Raw genomic sequence first — 27,977 nt, 5'->3', positions numbered from 1 at the left:
CTAGGTGTGGTAGCACCTCCACTTGGCGGTGAGCAAATAGGCGTGTGTGTTTGGGGGGCAGGGGTCAGATTACTTGGCTTAGTGATAGCGCAAACCCAGGCCCAACCCCAAAGACTGCGCGCTCTTCCCGCACAGCCAGAGGTGGGGGCGGGAGGGAAAGGTTGGCTGTTTGGGAGTCCTGGGAGTGGGCAAGACCTGGTGCGGTGGGGAAAAACAAGTCACCTAGGAGTTCAGGTAAAGAAAATTGGAGGCGGACAACCACAGGAGCCAGGTATTGGAGGAGAAAGAGGGAGCTCCGGGCGCCGCAGCGCAGGGGTGGTGATTTGTTAACCGGCGGGCCAGAGGAGAGGCGTGGGACTCACCCGGCGCCCAGGCAGGTAGAGCTGGAGCGCTGAACCACCGCACCTGAGGGTTCAGAGCGGGACCCCCCAGTCCGGCCCCTCCCACCCCGGAGGGCTCCCGATTTCGGTTCCAGTGCCCCTCTCAGGTGAGGCCCGGCGGGAGCGGAGCCGGGCGGGGCGTGGCTGGCCGCCCTCTGGGCTCTGCTCCTCACCCTCCTCCCACCGCCCTCCACGTTGCCCTGGCTACCGTCGCGGTGCAGCCAGCCACCCCCTAACCCCCGCGACGGAGGGGGTCGAGTCCTCCGCCCTGGGCAAGTGCGAAGACTGATGGACTGGAATGCGGGGTCCCGGGCCGCTTGCGACCGCGCGCCCCGCTCTCCTGGCTGCTTCCGGCCTGGCTTGGGCGGCGGGCGGGGGGAGGGCGGCCGGGCGGGCGAAGGGGGGGAAGGAGCGGAGCCGGGCCCGGCCGACGCGGCTTTGTCTCCTTTGTTCCCGGCCGTGGCAGAGCCGCAGCGGGAGGGGCGGGCGGCGGGCGCAGTTTTCTGCCCCTCGGTCTCCGGGTAACAGCTGCGGCTTCGCCAGACCCACCTCCGGGGGGCGGGCGAGGGGGGGCCGCAGACGCTACCCTGCGCAGATCCCTAGTCGGGAGTGGCCGGCGCCCGCCTCGGCGTGGCGTGCTCGTTCCGCTGGGCCTGGCCGGGTGGTGAGTGTGGGGCCCCAGGGCCGGGGTGGTGGGGCTGGGGCGAGGCAGCGCGCCCTTGGGATAGAAGGACCTTGGTTGGGCCTCCATGCTGCTGGCCCCGGGCAGCCCAGGTGAGTGGTGGGCGCTTCAGTCCTGAGAGTTGGGACCACACTTCTCTGTGCGAAGGGAAACTCTGGCGGCTCCGCCTGTAACGCGATTGGGAGACAGAGGAGGTGGAGCTGCTCCTCCGCGCCCCCTCCTCGCTGCCGCCGCCGCTGCCTCAGCTAGGGACCGGCCGGCCTCTTCCCCGCCCTCCCAGGACCACTGGTGGGGTCCTTGCCCCGGCTGGGGAGGAGGGAGGAGGGTCAGGGAAGAGTCGATGGGAAGGTCGAGGCTTCCCCCCTGTAGTAACAGCCCTTCCAGGCTGTGCTGGGCGGGACTGACAAAAGGCAGACTGTGCTTTCCCCTGCCACGCACCCCCTGGGGGCGTCCCCCCTCCCCCACCCTAGACGCAGGTGATGGGTGATTGATCACTCGAGTCCTCACTGGTGCCCGGTAAATGGTGGACAAACCCCGCTCCCCCCACTTCAACACAGACAACAGGGCAAGCGCTGCACTCCTGTGCTGTCAATGAGTAACTTTTAGATGGACCCTGGGAATGGAGTGGGAGGGCAGAAGGGAAAGGCCAGTGTCCTAGACTCCCTGCCACTGGGTAAATGAGAGCTGGGCTGTGAACCCTCTCTCTCTGTGTGAAGGGCAGTCTAAACCCCTTCAGTTGGTGAGGACAGCCCCGGCAGAGCCAAGAGAGGTGCTTGCTCTTTGCAGATGAAGTGAGGCAGCCTTGAGGCGTGCTGAAGCCTTCCAGAGGAAGTTGGGCCCAGAAGAACCAGGCTTTGGCTATAACTCTAGCTGCGACTTGAGATCTGGAGAGTGGGCAAGTGATCCTAGCTATGCAAGTAGGGAACTTGAGGCCTGACTTCCAAACCAGCCTTTTCAGTCTGCTCTGGCCTGGTCCTTATTAAATGTGGGGCTGACACCTTGTCCTTTGAGAAGCCAGGTGGCTTGGAGAGGGTTGCGGGCCCCATATCTCCCCTCCTGGCTGGGTTTTCTTGGCTTCCTTTCAAAATGCAAGGAGTACCTGTTCTTTGCGAACGTCTGTCCTGATTACTCAGGCCTCTGAATCAAAAGTCACATTCTCTGGAGTTCCCGTTGTGGCTCAGTGGTTAACAAACCCAGTTAGTATCCATGAAGACGCAGGTTCAATCCCTAGCCTTGCTCAGTGGGCTGAGGATCTGGCATTGTTGTGAGCTGTGGTGTAGGTCACAGACGAGGCTCAGATCCCTAGTTGCTGTGGCTGTGGCTGATTTGACCCCTATCCTGGGAACCTCCATATGCTACGGGTGTGACCCTAAAAAGACAAAAAAAAAAAAAGTAAAAAAGTCACTTTCTCTGCCTTCAAGGAGCTTGAAGTCCAGAGTGGGAGCATGGATCAGGGAAAAGAGTGGCCTCGGTTGGTGTACTCATGCCAGGCACATGCCATATCACATTTAATGGTCAGAGAAAGTCCTCTAGATGGGAAATCTGAGGCTCAGAGAGCCCAAGGCAGAGCTGCAGTACATACCGGGGTGGTGGCTGGGGGTGTCCATCCCACAGACCACACACAGTGGGCTCCTCGGGCTTCTTTGGAAGGTGCTATTTGAGCACTAAAGTTACTGGGACAGAGAGGGAGTGGACATGGAGGAGTGTGAAACAGCCTGCAGTTCAGGCTGGCAGGAACGAAGAGCATGTGTGGGGGAGCCCGTGGATTGGAGAGCTTGACCTTTATCCTTCAGGTCCTGGGTGCCCCAAAGACTCTTGGGGGAAGGATGTACCCTGCCTGATTCTGCTTGAAGTTCCCTGAGGTGGGCGGGGTAGACTGGAGGGGCTGGGGGCTCCTCTATGGCTGGTGGCAGAAACTGAGTGAAATTCGTGTGGCCAATAAGGAGGAGAAAATGTGTCTGCCTTTTGTTTTCCTCCTCCTCCCATCCATGGTATGTGGGGAAGGGCTAGGGTTGCTAGGTCTTGTTGCAGTGATTGATTGAAAAAGCTTGACACTTTTCCCAGAGTAGGTCGGCCTCCAGCCTCCTATGTGGCCTGGTCAGGAGCTGTCCTGATCCTGCCCATCCTCTTCCTGTGGGCCACTAGACCAGCTGTGATTTTTACATTCTGGGGAGTGTCTTGGTTGCTGCCCCTTGAAGGCTGGAGAACTTTGGCATGAAGTAGGCGCTGAGCAAATGTTTGTAAGTGAATGAAGGGGCAGAACCTCTGCCCAAGGCCCACCCCTAGGCAGGCAGTGGTTGGAGGGACTGAGCAATAGCTGAGTGTGGGAAGCGGCCTCTGCTCATCCTCAGGCAGACCCTGTCTTCCTGGAGGAAGAAACTTTCTCCCCCCATCCCTTGGAAACAAGGTGGGGGGCTCCTGGGAAGCCTGGCCTTGCCACAGTCCTAGGCTTCTCGCTGGGTTCACGACTCTCTCTGTTGCCCCCCTCCCCCTACCCCCTTGGTGGCAAACAGAGGCTGCCTTGTTCCTACTCCCATAGAGCTGCCCTGTTCTCTGCACACTAAAAATGGAAACCCCCAAGCTATTTTGGGAGCAGTGCCCAGCCAGGCTGTGGCCGCAGCTCCCCTGCTCCCCCTAGGCTGCTGGACCCTCCTCCAAGCCTGCTTACACTGGGGCAGCCTCAGGAGCACCCTGCCGGGGACCTTGGCTGGAAGGAGCCCTCCTAGACCCTGGGAAGCTCTCAGGACACTGCCCACGCAGACAGGCAGCTGGGTGGCGGGAGGGGGCTGGGCCATGTGGCCTGGGTACAGGCAAATAGGGGAAGTGTCTCACAGCCTGGGATGCATAGCCTATCCCCAGTGCTTAACCAACTTTGGTGCTTCTGGCTAAGACCATCCAGGTCTGGGAAAGGTGGTGTCATGGTTTCCTAGTCTCACCAGGCTTCAGGTGGGGCCTGCAAGGAAGGGGTCTGTGAGGAGAGCAGGCACCCAAGTTCTGGGAGGGTCCTGGGATGGAGGGCACATCTAGTTTGGTGACTTCCTCTATGACAATCACCCCCACCCCCCTCCTGAGCCCTGCTCTGACCTGCAGGAAAAGAAGTAGAAAGAGATGGCTTGGCCTTCACAGCCCTGTAGGTCTTAGGGCTCAAACCAGGGAAGTGTGTGTGAGTCTATATTTGTGGGGCTTGAATATGGGTGCTGGTGCGTATGACTTGGGTAGGTGGGTGTGACATTCCTGTGTGTAGGGAGGTTGTCTCTGTGGATGTGTCTTTGTGTAGGTGTCTAAGTGCAGGTGGTGTGTCTGTGTGGGGTGTATGTCTGTATCTGGGTATGTGTGTTGTGTATACAGGTTATATGTATGTGCATGCGCCCATGTGTTTGTGTGTGGTTGTGTGTGTGCAGGGTGGGTGGTATGTATGCTTCTTGGTGTGCAGGAGCATGTGTCTGTATGCCGGTGGTGGTTTGGGCTAGGTTATCCCCGGCCAGGACTATGTGGAGGGTGTGTACCTGGGCATCTTGATAGGGCAGTGTTAGGGCAGAGGGTGAGAATGGGAGAGTGCTAAGAAGAGGGGACTGCAGGGGGACAGGACCAAGGTGGGGGCCTGGCTGCGCCCTGGCAGCCACGGGGCTCCTTCGTAGCTGCCCTTTCCCAGGCCCCAAGGGTGCCTGGTTCTGCTGCCCTCCCCCTCCCTGTGGGCTCTGAGGAGGCGTCCCTTGTGGAATGTGTTTGGTGGCTGAGGGCCAGGCTGGGCCCGGCTCCACCAGCAGACTGGGCAGCAGGGAGGGGTACCTTTGTGCTGCCTCCACGGTTGGGAGCCCACATGGCTGCAGCCCAACCCCCAGCTTCATGCTCTGCTTTTTCCCTGGCTAGGTGACTTTCACGCAGGTCATGCTGTTGTGTCCTGATCCAGCCGGCCCTGCCAGGTGAGCCCAACCTCACACCTAGGTGTCTGGGAGCAATGTGACTTCCACCTCTGCTCAGGGCCCTCCAAGGTGGGGTCTAGCCTTTCAGGCCCTGTCCCTGGCATGCTTAACCCCCCTCAACGCCCGCCTCTTCTCTCTGGCCCTTTGGTTCTATGGTTATTACCCTTCTGGATTCCTAGCCTGAAAAGCCCTTCTTCTAATTCTTGCCCTACTCTAACTTGTGGGTGGCCCATGGGACCTCACCCTCCCTTCTGCCCAGGAAGCTGACATCCAGGCAGAGGGGCCCTCTCCCTCCTTGGGCTTCTGGGCCCCTTTTCCCCATCCCCTGACCTCCTGCCACTTCTAGGCCCTGGTCCCTAGAGATAGGATGTTTCCCATGTCGCTGCCCCTTAGCCCCTTACCCTCAGACCATGTGTGGTGACAGGTAAGAGGAGCATCCTTGGCAGTCCTATCCCTCACCAGTGGTCCCACGGTGCTCAGATGGCCACTTGAGCCCCACTTGAACTCTTTCCCTGCCAGGTGACCATGCCTGCCCTGGGCCCAGCTCTTCTCCAGGCACTCTGGGCCGGGTGGGTCCTCACCCTCCAGCCCCCTCCACCGGCGGCTTTCACTCCCAATGGTACATATCTGCAGCATTTGGCTCAGGATCCCACCTCAGGCACCCTCTACCTAGGGGCCACCAACTTCCTGTTCCAGCTGAGCCCTGAACTGCAGCTGGAGGCCACTGTGTCCACTGGCCCTGTGCTAGACAGCAGGGACTGTCTGCCACCCGTGATGCCTGATGAGTGCCCCCAGGCCCAGCCCACCAACAACCTGAACCAGCTGCTCCTGGTGAGCCCGGGGGCCCTGGTGGTGTGCGGCAGTGTGCACCAGGGCATCTGTGAACAGCGGCGCCTGGGGCAACTTGGACAGCTGCTGCTGCGGCCAGAGCGGCCTGGGGACACCCAGTATGTGGCCGCAAATGACCCTGCTGTCAGCACGGTGGGACTGGTGGCCGAGGGCTTGGCTGGGGAGCCCCTCTTGTTTGTGGGGCGTGGCTACACCAGCAGGGGTGTAGGGGGTGGCATCCCTCCCATCACGACCCGGGCCTTATGGCCACTGGACCCCCAGGCCGCCTTCTCTTACGAGGAGACAGCCAAGCTGGCTGTGGGCCGCCTCTCCGAGTACAGCCACCACTTCGTGAGCGCCTTTGCACATGGAGCCAGCGCCTACTTCCTGTTCCTTCGGCGGGACCTGCAGGCTCAGTCTCGAGCCTTCCGTGCCTATGTGTCCCGTGTGTGCCTCCGGGACCAGCACTACTACTCCTATGTGGAGTTGCCTCTGGCCTGTCAGGGGGGCCGCTACGGGCTGATCCAGGCTGCAGCGGTGGCCACATCCTCGGAGGTAGCCCGGGGGGAAGTGCTCTTTGCAGCCTTCTCCTCGGCTGCTCCCCCTACTGTGGGCCGGCCTCCATCAGCAGCTTCCGGGCCATCTGGAGCCTCTGCCCTCTGTGCCTTCCCCCTGGATGAGGTGGACCGCCTTGCTAATCGCACTCGAGATGCCTGCTACACTCGGGAGGGCCGTGCTGAGGATGGGGCCGAGGTGGCCTACATCGAGTATGATGTCAATTCTGACTGTGCACAGCTGCCTGTGGTGAGTCCCAGCAGCGCCCCCGCCCTTCCCCACCTCTGAGGCCACTGGCCGGGCATTTACTGCCAGGCTGAACAGGTCAACGGGTGTTAAATGATTCCTTTGTGTCTAGGCGATGGAGGGGTACCTTACTGTAAGAGTGGCATTCAAGAGGACAGAGAGCCAGCTGTGCAGGGGTGGGCTTGGATTGGGCACTAAAGGGATGGCATTCGTGTAGGTGGACTGAGAGGGCATTTGAGGTTTTAGGGTGTGGGGAGGGATGGAATCTATTGTTTTAGGTTCTTGAGCGAGAGTCAGGGGAAGTTGAGACTTGTTTGGCTCTAGCCTCAGGGTGGATTAAAAAGGGAAGAAGCTGCAGACAGAGGGGACCGAGTCAGTGTGAGGTGGGAGGGACCCAGGTGAGTGGTCCCAGAGATGAGAATGCAAGCTGGAAGAGGCTTTGGAAGTGTGGTCTAGGAAGAGACTGAGCACATGAACTAGAGGAAGCAGCTCCCAAGCCAGGGGTAGGAAAAAGTGGGGCCCCAGACATGGATCAGTGTAGGGGGACAGCCACTGCTGCAGACTGTCCAAGGCACCTGGAGGTAAGCCACTTGGGGAGAGCTAAGCCTGTGGCTATGGGGGAGCCCAGAGCTGGCAGAGAGGCTGGATAAGGGGGTGGCATTGTTCAGGGAGGGTGGCCCGGGGCACGTTATCCAGGGAGGCCTTACTTGTGCTTCTTTCCACCTGTAGGACACTCTGGATGCTTATCCCTGTGGTTCAGACCACACGCCCAGCCCCATGGCCAGCCGTGTCCCCCTGGAAGCCACCCCAGTTCTGGAGTGGCCAGGGGTTCAACTAACAGCCGTGGCGGTCACCATGGAAGATGGACACACCATTGCTTTCTTGGGTGACAGTCAGGGGCAGCTGCATAGGGTAAGTCCACGGGAGATACTGGGCCCTGCCCCAGGATCTGGAGGGTACAAGCTGCTGGGGACCCAGCCCAGGCAAAGTTATGCCCGGGGCCCCTGGGGCTGCAGTGTGGAATCTGAGATGTGTCCCCAGCCTCAGGCTGGGAGAGATGACTGCCCCTTTCTGGGGCTAGGTGGTGTTTGCCTGTTGCACTCCTACTCCCACCACAGGACCGGGTGGTGTGATCTGTACTACCTAGAAGGGAATTCTACCTGTAAATTATTTGAAGGCGAGAGGGAGGGACCTTGGGCCTCAGACCGTGTGGTCTCTGATCTCAGGTCTACTTGGGCCTGGGGAGTGATGGCCACCCATACTCCACACAGAGCATCCAGCAGGGGTCTGCAGTGAGCAGAGACCTCATCTTTGATGGGGCCTTTGAGCACCTGTATGTCATGACCCAGAACACAGTGAGTGCCAGGGGCCAGCCAGGGCATGGCTGGTGGGAGGGTCCTTGGGTGGGGCCGGGGACCCATGTATGAGGGAGCCCCTGGTGCTTAGATGGCTGGCCTCAAGTTCTCTTTGCTGCCGTAGCTTCTCAAGGTTCCCGTGGCCTCCTGTGCTCAGCACCTGGACTGTGCGTCTTGTCTGGCTCACAGGGACCCATACTGTGGGTGGTGTGTGCTCCTCGGCAGGTCAGTGCTCCATCAACACCAACGCCTTCCCCCACCTCATTCTGTCAATGCTCCTACACAGTGGCCCTGTCCAGGGTTCCTGGTCCTTGGCCCTTGACTCTCAACCCCTCACCCTAGATGCTCCAATCCCCTACCCTCACCCAGTCCTCCACTCTGACTTGCCAGGCATGTTGTGGCCCACTTCAGGGTCCTCCCCAGGTCTCCAGGATTATAGGAGTCTCTGCCCCAGGAATTCACGGTGTCCCCATGAGGGTCACCGGTGGACCCTGGTCATTCTTGCTCAGGTGCAGTCGCCATTCTGAATGCTCACGGGGCCAGGGCCCAGAGAGGTGGCTGTGGAGCTTCCAGCCTGAGCTAGACTGTCTGCGAGTGGCAGCTTTGAGTCCTGCTAACATCAGCCGTGAGGAAAGGAGGGAGGTGAAGAGTGGAGCGGGTGGGGCCCTGGTTGGGAGGGCTCTGGTGATGGGTTTAGACCTTGGATTTAGGTGTCAGATACACCAAATACTACATAGTTTTGTCCAAGTCATTTCTCTTGGGGATCTGCTTTCTCTCTGTCTTACTGACCTAGGCTAGAGGGTGTTTGTGAAGGCTTGGGAGCTGGCCTCTGGTGCCTGCCTACGTCAGGAGCCCTGATCTGCTGCCCATTGGCTCCAGCAGCTTGTCCTGGCCTCTCTTGGCAGGTTTTCTTGTCGGTACCTGACCTGCCACCCCTGTGGCCCGGGGAGTCTTATTCTTGCCGCTTTGGGGAATACCAGAGTCCTGCCCTGCTGACCAGTTCTGGTGTGATGTGCCCTTCCCCAGACCCTAGTGAAGCCCCAGAGCTGCCGAGAGGAGCCGGTGGGTGAGAGGAGCCAGCCTGGGGCCTGGGAGCCCCACCTTCCTCCCATCTTGCTCCATGGGGTGTGACTGGGGTGAGGTGTGAATCCAGGCAAGGGGCCCTGAAGCAGTGCCTTTCTCTGAGTCCCCCGTCTAGTACCCATGTTCCACCTTGTGGACTGAGTTCCTGACCCTGGGCTCCTCTTCCTGGTCCAGTTGCTAAGCCCACCCTGTGTGGTCTTGGGACGTCAGCTTGGGGTTCTGGTGCCCTTCCCTGCTCTTCAGCCCGGCCCCTCCCTCTGCAGACCATGTCTCCATGAGTGTGGAGCTCAGGTTCGGCGACGTGGTGATTGCTAAGGCTTCCCTTTCCTTCTATGACTGTTTGGCTGTCACTGCACTCTACCCGTCTGCACAGTGAGTTCCTCACCCCAAGCCCCAGGCCCTGGGCTGCCCTCTGGTGACCCCTACCCCATGGCTGTGCTCTGTGCAGGTGCCAGGCCTGTGTGAGCAGCCACTGGGGGTGTAACTGGTGCGTCTGGCAGCACCTGTGCACACACAAGGCTTCGTGTGACGCCGGGCCCATGGTGGTCAGCCGACAGGTGAGCTTGACACCCGGCCAGGCCCTGGGCGGTTTTGGGGTCCTTGTTCTGAGGGTTTCTCTGATGGCCTGGGGTCTGTGTGTCTGCCTGCCCTGGGTGCTGTGCCATGATCCCCCAAGCTGCTGTGTGTGACCAACTCGATGGAGAATGGCTGCCGACATCCCTCCTGTTTGTACTGAGAGGCAGGGGAGTTCTGGGCCTCATGCCCCATCTTGGCATAGACACCCCTGGAGCCTGTCTTCCCCCTTCCCCTTTGGAAAATTAATGGGCTGTTTTTGTTTCTCTTTTCCTTGGTCTCCTTTCCTCTTAACACACCCTTTGCCTGCCTGCCGCCTGCTCCCGTGCCTGCCTGCTGAGTGGCCCTTCCTGTCTTTCTCTGCCTCCCCCTTCAGAGCCCGCTTCTCTCCCCAGCCCCTCCTGCAAGAGATGCACCCACCCCCTTCCCACCCACAACCCCCAAGGCCATGGTCAGCCCTGCTCCTGATACCCTTCACGTGGACACTCCTGCCACAGGCGCAGCCTCGGAGGTCCCCCCTGGGGCCCAGCCCTCCCTGCTCAGCCCCTGGGGGCCGTGGGCGGGTGCTGGCTCCATGCCTGCCTCAGCCTCCACAGAGTCACCTCTCCACGAGGACCCTCCTGATCCCAGGCCCCACAACAGACCTGGAGCCACTGTCCCTGCCCCCACGGCCTTCGGACCCATGGCCACGCCTGAGGACCTCTTGGCCTCCCACCCATCGCCCACAGATGCAGCAGCGCTGCCCCCCGCCCCTGCAGAGGCTAGCCCCGAGGCCCTCCCCTCTGCGGTACCCCAGGACCAGCCCCCCGGCACTGCTCCCGCCACCACTTTCCCAGGGGCCGCTGGCTCCACGAAGCCTGCTCTGGACTGGCTCATGAGAGAAGGCGGCGAGCTGCCCGAGGCGGACGAGTGGACGGGGGGTGACACACCCGCCTTCTCCACTTCCACCCTCCTCTCAGGTGATGGAGACTCGGCTGAGCACGAGGGTCCTCCCGCTCCCCTCATCCTCCTGTCCAGCCTCGACTACCAGTACGACACCCCCGGGCTCTGGGAGCTGGTGAGGCCCAGCCCAGGAAGGAGGCCTCAGGGAAGGGGATTGGGGCAGGCACAGCCCCTTGCCCACCTTGCGATTCTGCAGGGGAGAAGTGGAGGGAAGGGCAGGGTTCGCCACCTCACGCTGGCTTGGCCGGGGTTCTGCCTGGGCGTGAACTGAGGCGGCTGGTGGGCTCCATAGCCTGCCTTGTGCTTGGTGCCTGCAGGAAGAGGTGACTGGGGGGGCAGGCTCCTGCCCTTGTGTGGAGAGCGTGCAGGGCTCCGTGCTGATACCAGTCCACGTGCAGCGAGAAGTGCGGCTCTTGGGCAGGAACCTGCGCCTCTTCCAGGTGAGGGTGTCCTGTTTGCAGATGTTGCCATGACTTCCTCGGCTGTAGGCAAACTATACACAAACCCCAGGGGGTGGGAGGGGCATGGCCTTGAGTGTCAGCCACAAGGCAGGGACTGTCCTGGGGGCCGTGCAGGGCTGACCAGGGTCGGCTCCTGAAGCTGCCCCCTCAGCTGTGTCCTCTGCCCCCAGGACAGCCCAGGAGACCACGAGTGTGTGATGGAGCTGGAGGGCCGTGAGGTGTTGGTTGAGGCCCGGATCGAGTGTGAGCTGCCTCCAGATACCCGGTGCCACGTCACATGCCAGCAGCACGAGGTGCAGATCAAGAGTCCTGGGTGGGCAGAGGTACCCTGGCCACGGGCTCTCTACCAACCTCACCTGGCTGTGCCACACTCATCCCAGCCACACTCTGACCACGTGATCCAAGGGAGTCCTGAACCCCATCTCTGACCTCTGACTTCATGTTCCCATGAGTCATTTTGGTCCTTTCTCTGACCACCCCCTCCCCAGGCCTGATGCCTCCCCTAATGCTGGGATCTGATCTCCACTCTCATTTCTCCAGCTCAGCTATGAGGCTCTGCAGCCAGAGCTCCATGTGGGGCTGTTTTTGCGTCGGGCCGGCCGCCTGCGTGTGGACAGTGTGGATGGACTGCACGGTGAGCGACCTGGGGCTACTGGAGCGACCTGGGACTGGGTGGCAACAGGGCTCTTCCAGGCCTGCCTCTCACGTTCACCTCTGCCACCCCCAGTGGTGCTCTATGACTGTTCCGTGGGACATGAGGACTGTAGCCGCTGCCAAACTGCCAGGCCCCAGTATGGTTGTGTGTGGTGCAAGGGGGAGCGCCCACAGTGCGTGGCCCAGGAGGCCTGTGGCGAGGCTGAGGCTGTGGTCACCCAGTGCCCGGCACCCCTCATCCACTCGGTATGTTGAAATGCTGGTGCGTTCCTTCCAGGGGATGGGGGTGCTGTGGGTCCAGGGGGCGGAAAGGTGGGAGGCTGGAGCTGTCTCTCCAGACTGCCAGTGGTCAACAGGTGGGTGGAGGTGAGCAGTGCTTGTCCTGAAACAGGTGGAGCCACTGACTGGGCCTATAGATGGAGGCACCCGTGTTACCATCAGGGGCTCCAACCTTGGCCAACATGTGCAGGATGTGCAGGACACGGTCAGGGTGGCTGGAGTGCCCTGTGCTGTGGATGTTCAGGAGTACAAGGTGTCCAGCAGGTGAGTGGGCTGGACCAACAGGAGCAGGGGGTCTCCCGTGGGCTCTGTGGTTGTCTTCCCTGCTCAGGGCCACCCACCCACTGCTCACCTTCCCTCCCCTGTCCTTTCCTTGGTTCTGGCCACAGTGCCTCAGGGCTGGGGTTGCCATCAAGGCCTTGGAACACCTACCCTGGCTTTGTGCACAGACCTACAGGTGCCTGGCCTGGGGCCCAGGCACTGCCTGGAGTTGACAGGCAGCTTTGCTTCCTGGCTTTGCCTAGGGGTGGTCACCTGGCTTTCTGAGGGACCATGGACACAGCAGTGGCAGTGGGCCCTCAGATCCAAGACAGCAGTGCTCGGGCCTGATCTTCCCACCTGCTGACCCTTCTTCCCCAAGCACTGCCCTGGCCCGGCTCCTCGGGAGGGTAGACTTGTGACACACCTGCTGGCTTCCAGGCCCCTCTGTCCAGTCCCTACAACCCCTGCTGCCTTCCGAGGGTTCATGGTTTACAGAGGTTCTGAATCATGGTACCCTGGCTGGCAGTTGCAGGGTCCTAAAGGTGCACACACAGAACATGGCCAAGGAGACAGCTACAAGCAGCAGGTCCCAAACCCACCAAATATCAGGGTTACCTGGAGCAGATCTAAACTCCCCTAGAGCAGATCTTTAGACCACCTCCCCCACTTCCTGCAGAGGTCTTGATCTGTGGGCCTGCGTTGGGACCCCCTTCTTGTCTTGTCTTGTCTTTTTTTTTTGGCTGCACTCATAGCATGCATAAATTCTCAAGCCAGGAATTGAACCTGAGCCACTGCAGTGACAATTCCAAATCTTTAACTATTAGACTGCCAGGGAACTCCTTTGTGGTTGGGGAGTGTGCTTATTTTTAACAAGACTTTGCTAGAGCATGTCGTTTCCTTCTGTGTAATGACAGAACTTCAGGTGGTTGTCTAAACTGTTAATGATTCTTGAACCACAAGACTAAAGTAATTTATAAACCTATTTATACAGTGGTTAAAATACCTGCTGGTGGAGTTCTCATCGTGGCTCAGTGGAAACGAATCTGACTAGTATCCATGAGGATGCAGATTCAATCCCTGGCCTCGCTCAGTGGGTTAAGGATCCGGCACTGCCATGAGCTGTGGTGTAGGTCGCAGACGCGGCTTGGATCCCGTGTTGCTGTGGCTGTGGTGTAGGCCGGCGGCTACAGCTCTGATTCGACCCCTAGCCTGGGAACCTCCATATGCCGTGGGTACGGCCCTAAAAAGACAAAAGACAAAAAAAAACACATGCTGGCCAAAGCCTCTCCTGGGTAGTTCACACATCGAGTGTTCTGTTTTCTGGGGGTGTTGGCAGCGACCATGACAGTGGCACAGAGTCAAGCCGCTGCAGGCTTCACATTCTGGAAATTAATTTGCTCCAAGCTTCTGTTTCCTGACTGAGAACCAGCATTTCTTCGATTGCTCACTTTCCTTTCACTTCTATCCCCAGACCTAACAAGAGACTTTGGAGAAATTTATTTATGAGGAAATTCAAGTTTCCACCACCTTGTAACTGTTTTGTGCCCATGGTGATGGCAGCCAGTTAGGCCCACTCATTAGCTTGGCAACTCACTCCTACTACCAGCCTTACAGGGCTTCTTTGTAAATTTGTGCTCTATAGAGAGATAAATTTCTCTGTGTCTGGGGGTTCTAGGGTTGGACTTGAATGATTAAGCCATGAATATTTCCTCTCAGTTGCCAAAGCCTCCTGTGAGCCATGAGGAATTTCCTCCAAAGCAAGAGATCTCTGTCAGTCTTGGGAGCAGGGAGACCACTTGATGTGTTGGGGCAGGGAGGGGGCGGCTGGGTCCGTCAGGGGTCCTCAATGCGGCCCAGCACCGCAGCTTGCCCTGTGCCCACAGCCTTGTATGTATCACTGAGGCCAGTGAGGAGGAGGTGGCAGGTGTTGTGACGGTGGAGGTGCCAGGAAGAGGACGAGGCGTCTCAGAGCACGACTTTGCCTACCAGGTACCTGATTGCTCAGTGCCTCCCAGCTGCCGATAGGCCACCCCAGCTCTTCTGGTTTGCCTTCCTGGGGCTCCTCACCCTAAGGCTTTCTTTCTTTCTGTCTTTTTTTTTTTTTTTTTTTTTTTTTTTTAGAGAGGCCACACCTGTGACATATGGAAGTTTCCAGGCTAGGGGTCAAATAGGAGCTACAACTGCTGGCCTACACCACAGCCACAGCAACACTGGATCCGAGCCACATCTGCGACCTATGCCACAGCTTGTGGCAACAATGGATCCTTAATCCACTGAGCGAGGCCAGGGATCGAACCTGCATCCTCATGGATACTGGTTGGGTTCTTAACCTGCTGAGCTACAATGGGAAGGCCATCTTGTCTGCCTCTGGCCCTGCCTCCCTCTTTCTGGCCTGCTGCCTCTTTCTCCCTACCCCTTCCCACAGGACCCGAAGGTGCATTCCATCTTCCCAGCCCGAGGCCCCAGAGCCGGGGGCACCAGCCTAACCATACACGGCTCCAAGCTCCTGACTGGGCGGCTAGAGGACATCCGAGTGGTAGTTGGAGACCAGCCTTGTCACATGTGAGTCATGGCTGCTTCCTCAGTCTGCAGAAATCCATGTGCTCCTGGGAGAAATGGAGGGGTGGGACGTGGGCGAGAGGGCCAGGTCTGCTCCATCAGAAAGCGGCCAGACTTTCTGGAAGCTGGGGCTGTCGTAGGACTGCCGCCTCCAGGGTCACCCGTGGAGACTACAGTCAGCATTAACGGGCAGTGAGCTGAGGCCCAAATGGGCCCTGCATCCTTGAGTCACCCCTTGCCCCTTCCTGTGTCCCTCCGGCCCAGCCTGGCCTGCCTGCCACTCCTCCTTCCCTTCCCTAGGCTGCTGGAGCAGCAGGTGGAGCAGCTTCGGTGTGAGACCAGCCCACAACCCGCGCCTGCAACACTCCCCGTGACTGTGTGGTTTGGGGCCACCAAGCGGAGGCTTCAACACAGCCAGTTTGAGTACACATCAGACCCCAATGTCACCTCTGCTGGCCCCACCAAGAGCTTCCTCAGGTGCTGGGCTGAGGGCATGGCTGCATGGCATGGGAGGGAGGTCTTTGAAGCTCCTGTACGTGGGTGTTTGTAAGGCTGTCTATGGGGGCCTTGGACTTCTATGCTGCTGGTGGGAGAGGGGGCCATGTGCTTTGGGCTGGGACTGAACTAACATCGGGGACTGGGCTGGTTCACATAAGCCATGCATGGCTCATGGGCTTTGTTTCAGTGGAGGACGTGAGATTTGGGTCCGTGGCCAGAATTTGGATGTGGTACAGACACCAAGAATCCGAGTGACTGTGGCCCCCAGACTACCGCAGCCGGGCCAGGGGCTTGGGCGGAGGCACCGTGTGATCCCGGAGACAGCGTGCTCCCCCGGAGCCTCCTGTGGCGGCCTTCACGTAGGACCCCCATGGGCATTCCCTGCCTGTACCAGGCTAGCCATTCCCCACCTCGGCCCTCACCCGCCACCCTGCCCCTCACGCCCGCCCTGTCCCTCATCCTGTGGACAGCCATGGGTGGCAGGCAGGTACCAAAAGAGACTATGTCCTCATCTTTGCTGGACCCCTTCCTACGTGCCCTCAGCTGACCCTCCCTGTTGTCCCTCTCTCCGCCCTAGTTCGAGGAGCCATGCCATGTGAACTCCTCCCAGCTTATCACATGCCGCACACCGGCCCTCCCAGGCCTGCCCGAGGACCCCTGGGTCCGTGTGGAATTTATCCTTGACAACCTGGTCTTTGACTTTGCAACACTGAACCCCACACCCTTCTCCTACGAGGCCGACCCCATTCTGCAGCCTCTCAACCCTGAGGAACCCAGCACACCATTCCGGCACAAGCCTGGGAGTGTGCTCTCTGTGGAGGTACTACTACTGGGACATGGCAGGGCCCTAAGACCTTCACTTTGCCGGACTGTACTGCTCTGTGTGGCAGAGGGGGCTTGACAGCAGAGCAAGGGCCAGTGATGGACATGGTGAATGCTGAGGGGGCTGGTGGGAGGGTGCCTAGCTTGACATACCTGGCCATGACTCGAGTCCAGTGATCAGGGTCCTGACACTCCGTGGCTGGGGTCTGAATAACATATGTAAATGGCTTGGTACACATACAGTGCCTGGGTGGCGTGGTACACGGTAGGTGTCTGAGCTGATGCCCATTTGGCAGACTGTCTCATGCGGACACATACTTGGCGTGTGTTCTGACACGTGAAGTGGGTGGACGGGCACTCTGAAAGGCCGGAGATAGACAACCCATCATCACCCACCTGGTGGGCCAGGAGACATGGCAGGGGCTATTCTTTGTTAGGTCACTGGGCAGGATTTGAGCAGTGCTCAGCTCTGCTCCTGGGGGGGTGTGTCAGGACCCTCCTTCCCATATTTGGGGAGCCAGGATCTGAGTGACCACCAGTTCATCCCCCTAGGGAAGAGTTCTGAGTGATCAGTGATTCCATGTTCCAGGGGGAGAATCTGGACCTGGCAATGTCTAAGGAGGAGGTGGTGGCCATGATAGGGGATGGGCCCTGCGTAGTGAAGACGTTGACCCGGCACCACTTGTACTGTGAGCCCCCCTTGGAACAGCCCCTGCCCCGGCACCATGCCCTCCGGGAGGCACCTGATGCTTTGCCTGAGTTCACGGTCAGTGGGCCGGCCCTGGGCTGGGGCTGGTCTTGGGCATATGCTTGCTAAACCCTTGCTCACAGGTGGCTCCCCATGCAGGTGCAGATGGGGAACCTCCGCTTCTCCCTGGGCTATGTGCAGTATGATGGCGAGAGCCCCGTGGCCTTTCCCATGGCAGCCCAGGTGGGCTTGGGGGTGGGCACCTCTCTTCTGGCTCTGGGTGTCATCATCATTGTTCTCATATACAGGTGGGTGTAGCCAGGTGTGGTTGGGTTGGGGCAGGCAGCAGTGCATGGCTGGATTGGGAAGGGGCAGGCTAGGCCATAGGTCAGCAAACACTTCCTATAGGCATTCCCTGGTAACCTAGAGGTTAAGAATCTGATAGTGTCACTGCTGTGGCTTGGGCCACTTTTGTGGCATGGGTTTGATTCTTGGCCTGGGAATTTCTGCATGCTGTGGGCACAGCCAATAAAACACTTCCTTTTAGGGACCAGAGAGTGGTTTTTTTTTTTTTTTTTTTTAATGATTAGGGTTTTTTTTGTCTTCTTCTAGAGCCACACCTGCAGCATATGGAGGTTCCCAGGCTAGGGGTCTAATTGGAGCTGTAGCTGCCGGCCTACGCCAGGGCCACAGCAATGCGGGATCCAAGCCGCGTCTGCGACCTACACCACAGCTCATGGCAACGCTGGATCCTTAACCCACTGAGGAGTGAGGCCAGGGATCAAACCTGCAACCTCATGGTTCCTAGTCAGATTCGTTAACCACTGAGCCACGATGGGAACTCCAGAGAGTGACTGTTTTAGGCTCTGCAAGCCAGGCAGTTTCAGTGGCAGTGGCTCAGCTCTGCCACTGTAGCCCAGCAGCAGCAGCACGGACAGTATACAAACAAGTGACAATTGCTGTGTCCCAACAAATCTTTATTTACAGAAATAGACAAGGGGCTGGATTTGGCCCTGTTGCAGTTTGCTGATCCCCAGGCTAAGCTGGGCTAGGCAGGTCATAGGTGGGTGTAACTTCCTGGGATGGGACAGGCTGAATTATTTTGTCTAGGCCTTGGCTTGGCTGGGCATGGTGGGTTAGACTATGCTAGCCTAGTACGACCCCAGCAAGGGCTTTGGCCTCTTCCGGCCCTCCCCATCCCGATGTTGGTGCTGAGCAGGAGGAAGAGCAAGCAGGCCCTGAGGGACTATAAGAAGGTGCAGATCCAGCTGGAGAATCTGGAGAGCAGCGTGCGGGACCGCTGCAAGAAGGAGTTCACAGGTGAGGCTGCAGAGATCCTGCACTCCAGGGCTCAGCCCAAGCCTGCTGTTGTCACATGGGATCCATGCCCAAACCTGTCCTCCTCTGCTCGACAGACCTTATGACCGAGATGACTGATCTTACCAGTGACCTTCTGGGCAGCGGCATCCCATTCCTTGACTACAAGGTGTATGCTGAGAGGGTCTTCTTCCCTGGGCATCAAGAGTCGCCCTTGCACCGGGACCTGGGTGTGCCTGAGAGCAGGCGACCCACTGTGGAACAAGGGCTGGGGCAGCTCTCCAACCTGCTCAACAGCAAGCTCTTCCTCACCAAGGTGTTGGCCTCATCCCCCATCTGGACCCTCCCAGGGTTGGGGAGGGGGCCCCCTTACCATCCAGCCCTGTACCTACTCAATCTCTGCATTTCTGAATCTGCCATCCCTGCCCACCTGTCCCCTCTCTCTGGCACCAGTTCATCCACACCCTGGAAAGCCAGCGCACCTTCTCGGCTCGGGACCGAGCCTATGTGGCATCTCTGCTTACGGTGGCGCTGCATGGGAAGCTTGAGTACTTCACCGACATCCTGCGCACCCTGCTCAGTGACCTGGTGGCCCAGTATGTGGCCAAGAACCCCAAGCTAATGCTGCGCAGGTCTGTGTGCCTTTCGGATGCAAGTGGGGCTGGGAAGCCCAGGGTGGCTGGAGCCAGGAGCTGAGTTGGACTGGGACCTGGGGGTCTGCAGAATAGACGACCCTGTGTCCCACCTGCTGATTCTGCCCCCGACCCCCACTCCCTTTCCTGACATCCCAGGACAGAGACTGTGGTGGAGAAGCTGCTCACCAACTGGATGTCCATCTGCCTCTACACTTTCGTGAGGGTAAGGGAGGCAGAGGTGGATGAGGCTCCCTTCAGGGAGTCAGGATGCCAACCACGTAGCCTCCTGTACTTGCCCAGCCTGTGCACCCCTGCCCAGCATGTCCTCAGTCACCTCAAACCTTCTGCATCCTGCCCTCTTCCTCAGTCCCTCCATCTCATGCTTGTCACCTACCTTGAGAGCACTAACTGCCTGTCACTCCCTAGGACTCAGTAGGGGAACCTCTGTACATGCTTTTCCGTGGAATTAAGCATCAAGTGGACAAGGGGCCGGTGGACAGCGTGACTGGAAAAGCCAAATATACCCTGAATGACAACCGCTTGCTCCGAGAGGATGTGGAGTACCGTCCCCTGGTGAGGGGGAGAGTGTTTGTGTGCCTGTGCACGTGTGCTGGTGGGTGAGTCTCCCACAAGGGTGAGGAGGGTGATCGTGTGTGATGATGTGCGTGTCTGCATCTGGTGAGTCAGCCTGACCTCTGGCTGTCTGCAGGAGAGAGGCTTGAGGACCAGACCTTGAAGATAGGGCCTCAGAGGGTCCCCAGGTTTGGGATGGGATTGGGAGGCCACACCCAGGGGTCTGGGCAGCAGCCAGCCCTGCCCAGGGCCAGCTGCAGTCCTTGCTGAGTCAGGGCCTGAGTGTTTGCTTGACGTTGGTCTCTGGGTCCTGCCAGGGGCACAGTTGTGCTCACCAAGCTGGGAGTCCCCCTGGCGGACCTGCCCATCATTTATTTTCCTCTGGGTTTGCTTTCCCCGTAGTGGCCCAGATGGAATTCCATTGGGAAAATCTCATTTAGGCTCCATCAAAACTGGCAGGCAGGGACTCCACTTCTTTTCTTTGTCTTTTTAGGGCCGTGCCTGCGGCATGTGGAGGTTCCCAGGCTAGGGGTCCAATTGGAGCTGTAGCCGATGACCTATGCCAGAGCCACAGCAACACAGGATCCGAACTACATCTGTGATCTACACCACAGCTAATGGCCACGCCAGATCTTTAACCCACTGAGCAAGGCCAGGGATCGAACCCAAAACCTCATGGTTCCTAGTCATATTGGTTTCCGCTGTGCCACAATGGGAACTCCACCACTTCTTTTTTATCATTAGTATTTTTTTATTTCCACTGTTATGTTTTTTTATTTTTATTTTTTTTCATTATAGTTGATTTGCAGTGTTCTGTTGATTTCTGCTGTACAGCAAAGTGCACTTATATGGGCTTCCTCATGTGTCTCAGCTTGACCAGCTGAGCCAGGAGCCTGGGGATCAGAGTTCAGAGGGACTTATGCTTGCCCATTTCTTCTGCCATTCACGTCACAGACACTTACTAGTGCACTGTGCTGGGTGCTGGGGCCACAGAGTGGATAGAGCCACTGTCCCTGGGGAGGCAAGCAACTGAAGAGACAAGAATGAGGCACTGTGTGGTGTGTAGAGGTTAGAGACAGTTCCTTGCTCAAGGGTTGTCCCTGTCCTCGGTCTTGTGTCTTGGTCATCCCACCTGTAGGGTGAGCCCTGACTGCTCCCTGTGTCCTGCATAGACCTTGAACGTGATGTTGGCCATGGGCCCTGGAGCAGGAGAAGCCCAGGGTGTGCCTGTGAAGGTTCTGGACTGTGACACTATCTCTCAGGCCAAGGAGAAGATGCTGGACCAGCTTTATAAAGGAGTACCTCTTGCCCAGAGGCCAGACCCTCGCACCCTAGATGTTGGTGAGGGCAGAAAAGAATAGTAGCTTGGGGATCCCCAGAACTAGGCTGGCCCTAAATCAATTCTGAGGGGTCAGCTTATCACCTGGGGCAGGTGGGAGATTGAGAGTGGGGGCGGGGCAGAAGTGGGGTCTGGAACACTTCAATGGGGATGACCTGCCACCTGTGAGAGGTCCCTGTTTCTGATCTTTGGAGAAGTTGGGTGCAGCTACCCTTGATGGACAGGCCTGTGGGAGAGGGATGAGGTTCCACTGCAGGAAGGATGTTCTGAAAGCCCTGGACCAAGCCCACCTTGTCCTTGCAGAATGGAGATCTGGGGTGGCCGGGCATCTCATTCTTTCAGATGAGGACGTGACTTCTGAGGTCCAGGGTCTGTGGAGGCGCTTGAACACCCTGCAGCATTACAAGGTGGGAGGAGTGGGAGCTGGGGGAGGACTATGGTCGGGTGGGCTGGTGGAGGGGTCACCAGCTGTGGTCAGCAGGTCCCAGACGGAGCAACTGTGGCCCTCGTCCCCTGCCTCACCAAGCATGCTCTCCGGGAAAGCCAGGATTATGTCCCTGGAGAGAGTGAGTACCTACCCCAACTCCCCCCCACCCCCCATCATCACAACCTTCTCCCCTTGCTTTGCCCAGTTTCCAGTAATGAGGGAAGGTCCTCTGGACCTCAGGGTGGGCTTCTGTCTACTTCCCTTCTACCCAGAGGAACCCTCAAGTAGGTGCCCCCACTCGCAGCAGTTGGCCAGACCCAGGGGGGCCTAGGGTGAGGGGCACCTGATGAGGGGTGACAAGCTGTAAGGTCTTGACATAGGGACCCCAATGCTGGAGGATGTGGACGAGGGGGGCATCCGGCCCTGGCACCTTGTGAAGCCAAGCGATGAGCCGGAGCCTCCCAGGCCTCGGAGAGGCAGCCTTCGGGGCGGGGAGCGGGAGCGAGCCAAGGCCATCCCTGAGATCTACCTGACTCGCCTGCTGTCTATGAAGGTGGGACAGGGAGGACAGGTCGAAGCTGGGGGCAGGGACGGGACAGGCAGTGGGATTAGGGGTGGTGGGGCTCACACAGGCCTGGTGTCACGAGGCATCTGAGGCTGGGCTGAGGCCCCCTTGCTGACCACACTTCCTGGGCCTCCCCTCCTCCATAGGGAACCCTGCAGAAGTTTGTGGATGACCTGTTCCAGGTGATTCTCAGCACCAGCCGCCCTGTGCCACTCGCTATCAAGTACTTTTTCGACCTGCTGGATGAGCAGGCCCAGCAGCACGGCATCTCTGACCAGGACACCGTCCATATCTGGAAAACCAACAGGTGGGGTGGTGGACAGGCCCAGTATGTGCGGAGTCTCCTCTGCTGCCAGCATACTCATCAACCGCTACCTGCCTTACTCACAGCTTGCCCCTGAGGTTTTGGATCAATATAATCAAAAATCCGCAGTTTGTGTTCGACGTGCAGACATCTGATAACATGGATGCAGTGCTCCTGGTCATTGCACAGACCTTCATGGATGCCTGCACCCTGGCTGACCACAAGCTGGGCCGGGTGAGTGGGTCAGGGTGGACAGTGCGACCAAGGGTGGATAGTGCTGTGCAAACACAGATTCCAGGCTTTCTGGGGATGTCAAGGAGGATATGGGAGGCCTTTGACTGCAAGCCCCAGGCCAGGCTTTGTCCCTGGGCTCCCTAGGAGGTGACTGTGTCTCATCCTCTGAGGATGAGCAAGAGCAGGCGGCATGGGTGCTGATTCACAGGTTTAAGAACAAGTGCAGCCTGTTGGGGCTGGGCTCACCGCAAGGATGATAGGAGCCACTGAAGGCCTGAGCACAGGGGTTGGGTGGTCAGGCCTGAGAGTCAGGTGGAACCTCCCGGCAATCATGTGTGGATGGGGGCTGGAGTCCAGAGAGGAAGCTGTGCTTTCCTTGGAACGAGTGGTGGCCAGATACAAGCTCGCACCAGAGGGTACAGGGCAGGCAGAAGTTGTGGGTTGGATCTGGTGGAGGGGGAAAAGAGAGGGGTTAGCTAAGACCCCTGGGCCTCTGAGCTGTGGTGAGCTCAGACTTGGAGGAGGTAAACCGAAGGTGTTGGTGGGGCCAAGAGGTGATGTCCAGGTGGAGACAAAGATTCTGTATTCACACAGCAGCTCCAGGCCACCTGGGGGATTTGACTCCCAAAGACAGTGGAGGCGTCCGCCTGCCAGTGTAAAAGAGGGGAGGCGAGGTCAGGGAGGACCGGGTGTGGAGGGATGTGCTGACACAGGGGTGGAACGCAGAGAAGTCGTCGGGGCAGCCTGGTAGTACAGAGGGTAGGGGCATGTAGTCAGGTGGTCAGAACCCAGAGAGACCTATGACAGATCTGGGTCACTGCTGTGACTGCTCAGGCACCCAGCAGGTGGGGCCTTCATGGCTCCACCTGTCTGTGAACAGACTCTGCTTAGCCCGCTCCCCTGGGCTGCCATTGCCTGGGACCTCTTGAGAGATCTGAGTCTAGACCTCAATGACGAAACAAGATAGAAAGGTCCATTCTGTAGTGCTATCTTTTGGGAGACATTTTTGTTCTGTGTGTGCTTATCACTCTGCCTACAATGAGCTGAGAACCGCAGGGCCACTCAAGAGACCCAGGGGTCACGTCCGGGGTGTGTCCTCTGTGGTGGCTGTGTCCCTTTGCCTGATCTTCACACACCTCCCCTTCCCAGCAGTCCTCGGAGCTCAGGAATAGTGCAAACTGTGATGCCAAGGGCCTCCATGGAGAGTTGGTGAGAAGCTGGTCTCTTGCCTTGGGCCCAGCACTGGTGCCCCTGCTCACAAGGGGTGGTGCGACCTTGCCTCACTTGCCCAACAGCCATAGGATGAGGCAGTAGCTCCAGGCAATGGAATTGTGCTGCCCAGAGCCCACAGCCGGTAGAGCACAGCTGGGACTGGAGCCCAGTTTGGTGGTAGAGGACGTGTCTGGCTGTGTCAGATTGTGGGCTCTGGTCGGCGAGACCTGCTTCAAATCTCAGTGCAGCAATGCCAGAGTGAGGGAGTCTGTGGCAATTTAATTAGATTTCAGGATTAGTTTCCTGATTTTTAAAATGATTACGTGGGAAGCAAACAGCATGTGGCAAAGCAGTATTAAGGCTCCACATAGGACTTCAACCTCCTTGGCCTGTGTGCCAGTTCCCTGCTGGGTCCAGGCAGAGGCACATTGAGTTGATAGATGACCTTGGAGTGAGATGGGAAGAAGCTTGGGGTGATGACAGCAGAGACTGGATGTTGGTGGAGGGGTAGGAGGGCAGGAGGTCCTAGCAGGAGGGCTGGGGTGGCCAACCATTCTGGTTGCCTGCCCTGAGATTTAGGACTTGTAGTTTTAAAACTGAAACAGTCTTGAGAGAATTGGAACAAATGGTCACCCTAACAGGGGCTGTCATCCTTCTTTCCCTTGCACTATTTGCCTGCTGGCACCTAGGACTCCCCCATCAACAAACTTCTGTATGCTCGGGATATTCCCCGTTACAAACGGATGGTGGAAAGGTATGAGGGGAAGGGCTTGGGTCTGGTGGCTAATGGCTGGACAGATTGGTGGGTGTTGACAGCTGAGGCCCAGGGGTGGGCCTGGAGTGGGGTTGACTGCCCAGCAGCTACTGGACCCATGATCTCTGGCAGGTATTATGCAGACATCCGACAGACCATCCCCGCCAGTGATCAAGAGATGAACTCCATCCTGGCCGAGCTGTCCAGGGTATGGCCCTCCTCCTGCCTCTTGAGTTGACACAGACCTCCTGCCACCAGGGTCCCGCCTGCCCCCTCACACCATCCCCCTCACATAGCCAATTTGCAGGGAAGCCCTTGGGGCATAAGTGGAGTGTTGCCACTGCCTCTGTAAAAGACCAGGGCTCTAGGCTCTCATCAGAGAGCAGCAGGGGTCTTGTCCTGGCTGCCTCCCAACCTGACTCAGCCAGGTGCTTGGATGTCTCCAGCCCTTTGAGGGTTTGTAGAGACAGTTCCAAGGCAGTGAGGTGGCAGGGATTCTGTCCCTGGCCTGCCTGGGTGTGACCTCAGGAAAGACTGAAAGAGATCAGAGCAGAACTATGCCGGATCTGAGCTTGTGAGCGGCTTTTATGCTGCTTGGCTCTGCCATCGCCTGGGATGACAGAGGGTCCCAGCTGGGACCTGAGAGGGAGAGAGGCAGGGCCCAGTGGAGACCTCAGGCCCTGGTGAAACTGCAGACTGGGGATTCTCCTGCAAGGGGGACCTTTGGCCCTATCCTGTCCCCAGCTGAGCACGCCTGGCCTGGGATTCTGTGTCTGTAGAGGGGCTGTGCTTCCCACCTTAGGGCCCCATTCCTTCCTCCACCTCCCAGGTCCCTCCAACCCCCTCCCTTTCTCTGTGGTCTTGGACTTCCTGTGGTGGCTGGCAGCACCCCTCTCTCTCACCTCTGGTTTCTCCTCCTCCCTAGAACTACTCTGGAGACCTGGGGACGAGAGTGGCCTTGCATGAGCTCTACAAGTATATCAACAAATACTATGACCAGGTGGGCAGAACCCGGGGTGATGTGAGAAAGTGTCTGGGTCTGTGGAGTGTGGAGACTTTGGGTCTTCGGGCACAGAGTGGGAGGTGGGGGGCAGGGCCCCTTGGCTTGAAAAGTCCCTGTTCTTCAGCTGCTTCCTGCTATTAACTGGGCTCTTGTGTGCACCGCCCTCCCTGTCCGGCTCCTCAGGGCTCCCAGGTGTGGTGTCGGGTGGTGGTGGGTAGCTGGGGATTTACCGGGGCCCGGAGGTGGTATGTAGGATGTGCTGGGAGGCACATGCAGTGGCCACCTCTGCCCCAACCCTGTGCTTACTCAGACCCTACCTGAGTCTGCATGTGGCAGTGTGCTGTGCAGGCCACCTCTGTGGGTGCGGGCCCAGCTGGGCTGCATGGGCTGCCAGAGAGGAGAACCCAGGAAAGGGGTGGGGTGGGTGAGGGCACAGCAGAGCCAGCGAGGGGCTTTCTGGGAGATTTCCTGGACTGGGCCTCAGGATCAGAGTGTCCACCCATCAATCCACTGAGTGCCTGTTGGAATTGGCTACCCAGACATTTGCATCGCCCAGGAATGTGGCCATTGCTGCTCTAAGATGAGGGGTCTGCCTCTTGGCCCAGGCCTGGAGTTGGGACAGGCATTTAACAAAGGAGTGATGCCCATGTGTGAAGCCCAAGTGCCAGACCTTTGCTCTGAGCAGCGTAGGTCCTGGTGTGAGGGAGGTGTGGCTAGTGACATACCAGTCCCCTTGTGGAGTTTGGTCAGTACTGCCTCCCCTTCAGTGAGTCCCATGAGGCAGGGATCACACCTGTCTTCACTGACAGGTCCTCGCTCCTTGCCCAGCACCTGGCTTGTAGGAATTCAGGAATTGCTTGTCTGGTGGGCGGTGGAGCCAGGACGGGTGGAGCAGGGCTTCTAGGAGGTTCATGGGAAGAGGGCCAACATGGTGGGTGAGGCTGGTGTCCAAAGTGATTTTACCAGGGGAGGTGATAGTTGTTACCGTGAGTGCTAGGTTCGTGAGTAAACTACTTAATTCCCCACCACACTGATCCTTAAAACCCCACAGCAACTCTGTGGTCATAATCCCCTCCCACCTATGTGGCCCTGAGGAATAAGATAAGGTGGCTCATGGGGTTTCCTGGGCTCCTTCCCATAACTGCTGTGGCACCTGAGGAGGCCTCTTGATGTCTGCGGCAAAGGCAGGTAGGAGCCTGATGGTCTCCCCTCTTGAGCTGGTCTCTGTGTTTCAGATCATCACTGCCCTGGAGGAGGATGGCACTGCCCAGAAGATGCAGCTGGGCTATCGGCTCCAGCAGATCGCAGCAGCTGTGGAAAACAAAGTCACGGATCTCTAGGGACTCAGAGAGCCCTCGCCTGCTGTTGCCTCAGCCCTGCCTGGGCAGCCCCGGAACTGTGAGGGAGAGACCACCTTCTTAGATGCCTGTAGTGCCTGACCAGCAGAGTTAGTGGATGGTGGCTCCCAGTCTCCTGGTGGCTCTGGCCTGGGCCTTGCTGGACTCACCTTGCAGGCCTGGGGCCTTAAGGCTAATGGGTTGGTTGCCCAGCCTGCTCCCTGGGCCCAGTGACCCTGTCTGTGGGCTATTCTCTGTGTGACATCAGTCTGCAGGGAGCTGGGGACTGCGGGCTTGCAGAAAGAGGCTGGAAAGGGCCTCCAGCCCTGGGGAGACTGTGCTGTTCCTGAACACGGGCCTCTATCCCAGTGGGATGCAGACAGGAAGGAGGAGAGCCCCCATTTCCTGTCCTGCCCTCCTTCTCATCATCCCTGACCTCAGCCGCTCTGGCCTTGCTGCTGTCATGTTCTTAGGTCTGAGAGATGAATGCCTTTCCTGGGCCACTGCACACTGACCCCTCAGCAGGGCAGGCTGCCTCAGGGCCACCCAGCCTCTGAGGTAGCCAGTGGTGAGGGGGTCTGTGGCAGGGAGGGCCTTGGGGAGAGTGGTGGTCCCACTGATCCACCTCTTCATTAAAGGATAACACATTATCTGGCGTCTGAGATGTGGGGTCGGCCTGGCCCTCCCTTAGTCGGAGGATGGCAGCTGTACCTGGCAGGCACCAGGGGGAGGTGGGATCTGTCCCCTCTGGGAGGGCTCATGGCCTCCACAGAATGCTGCAGGCCAGGGGGTTGGCTGAGCTCTCCATGGCTCCTGGTTAGGGATTGCTGGAGTGGAAGCTGCTATGAAGGAAGTGAGAACCTCATCCAGGATGGGGCTTGGGGGCCTGCAACCCAAGGTGGAGGGATCTGTGGTCTCTTCAAGCAGGCCTGCCTTATCTGCAATTTGAGTGTTTAATTTTTATTTTTTTTGTCTTTTTTGCCTTTTCCCAGGGCTGCTTCCCGTGGCATATGGAGGTTTCCAGGCTAGGGGTCCGACTGGAGTTGTAGCCGCCGGCCTATGCCAGGGGCCACAGCAACGTGGGATCTGAGCCATGTCTGCGACCTACACCACAGCTCATGGCAACGCCAGATCCTTAACCCACTGAGCGAGGCCAGGGATCAAACCCGCAACCTCATGGTTCCTAGTTGGAGTCATTAACCACTGTGCCACGATGGGAACTCTGAGTGTTTAAACTCAGTTCATGTTGCATTTGTTCTGAAAGCAACTGGGAAAGGGATGGCCTCATTGGAGTGAGCCCCAGGCAGAGTGGATCCTGGAGCCCTCTTCCATGGAACTGTTTAATGACTCCCTGAACCCCTGCACCCTGGGATGTTCGGAGGGGCTCCTAATTAGTTACTGGGTTATCTTCTGAGTCAAGGCGTTTGGGGTACCAGCTCCTCAATTGCACGAAGGCCACCTAGTGTGGTTTTCCTGATTTGTAGCTGG

General features: G+C 58.5%; 1 protein-coding gene and 1 long non-coding RNA gene across 51 annotated transcripts; one reads left to right on the top strand and one right to left on the bottom strand.

The window, feature by feature from the left end:
• Positions 1-109: 109 nt before the first annotated feature.
• PLXNB1 (plexin B1) lies at positions 110-27,139 on the top strand. 50 transcript variants are annotated; one of them, XR_014822993.1, is made up of 39 exons: positions 110-234; positions 4,933-4,985; positions 5,505-6,617; positions 7,344-7,526; positions 7,841-7,969; positions 8,094-8,194; positions 8,479-8,611; positions 8,875-9,031; positions 9,316-9,424; positions 9,501-9,609; positions 10,002-10,682; positions 10,885-11,007; positions 11,199-11,321; positions 11,569-11,662; positions 11,756-11,928; positions 12,074-12,225; positions 14,106-14,211; positions 14,648-14,784; positions 15,082-15,258; positions 15,467-15,638; positions 15,857-16,099; positions 16,691-16,867; positions 16,949-17,097; positions 18,009-18,109; positions 18,205-18,422; positions 18,560-18,738; positions 18,898-18,964; positions 19,168-19,314; positions 20,269-20,382; positions 20,487-20,655; positions 20,957-21,060; positions 21,135-21,219; positions 21,461-21,633; positions 21,792-21,952; positions 22,036-22,183; positions 24,085-24,149; positions 24,282-24,357; positions 25,075-25,149; positions 26,388-27,139. XR_014822993.1 is itself a non-coding variant. In XM_084988130.1 (38 exons), exons 3-38 carry the CDS (start codon positions 5,760-5,762, stop codon positions 26,490-26,492), a joined length of 6,159 nt encoding a protein of 2,052 aa, XP_084844256.1. In that variant the 5' UTR covers positions 110-234; positions 4,933-4,985; positions 5,659-5,759; the 3' UTR covers positions 26,493-27,139. The 50 variants fall into 50 exon arrangements, 35 of the variants coding, with proteins under 35 accessions (XP_084844256.1, XP_084844251.1, XP_084844247.1 ...); XR_014822992.1 differs by lacking the exon at positions 110-234 and adding an exon at positions 815-1,044; XR_014822996.1 differs by lacking the exon at positions 20,269-20,382 and having other exon boundaries at positions 110-487; positions 20,453-20,655.
• LOC146397306 (uncharacterized) lies at positions 20,045-26,463 on the bottom strand. Its single transcript, XR_014823152.1, has 2 exons — positions 26,306-26,463; positions 20,045-22,830 (listed from the first exon to the last, which is right to left on the bottom strand). It is a non-coding gene; the product is annotated as an uncharacterized LOC146397306 (long non-coding RNA).
• Positions 27,140-27,977: the final 838 nt, after the last annotated feature.

The sequence above is a fragment of the Sus scrofa genome, chromosome 13 (assembly GCF_054392235.1).
Source record: "Sus scrofa isolate SSC_HxYL_T2T_F1_AM1 chromosome 13, Sscrofa_HxYL_maternal_Yorkshire_Landrace_v2.0, whole genome shotgun sequence".
In the NCBI taxonomy this organism is placed as follows: Eukaryota; Metazoa; Chordata; class Mammalia; order Artiodactyla; family Suidae; genus Sus; species Sus scrofa.
The sequence above is the reverse complement of the archived record's forward strand: the minus strand, read 5'-3'. Positions and strand labels throughout refer to the sequence as shown.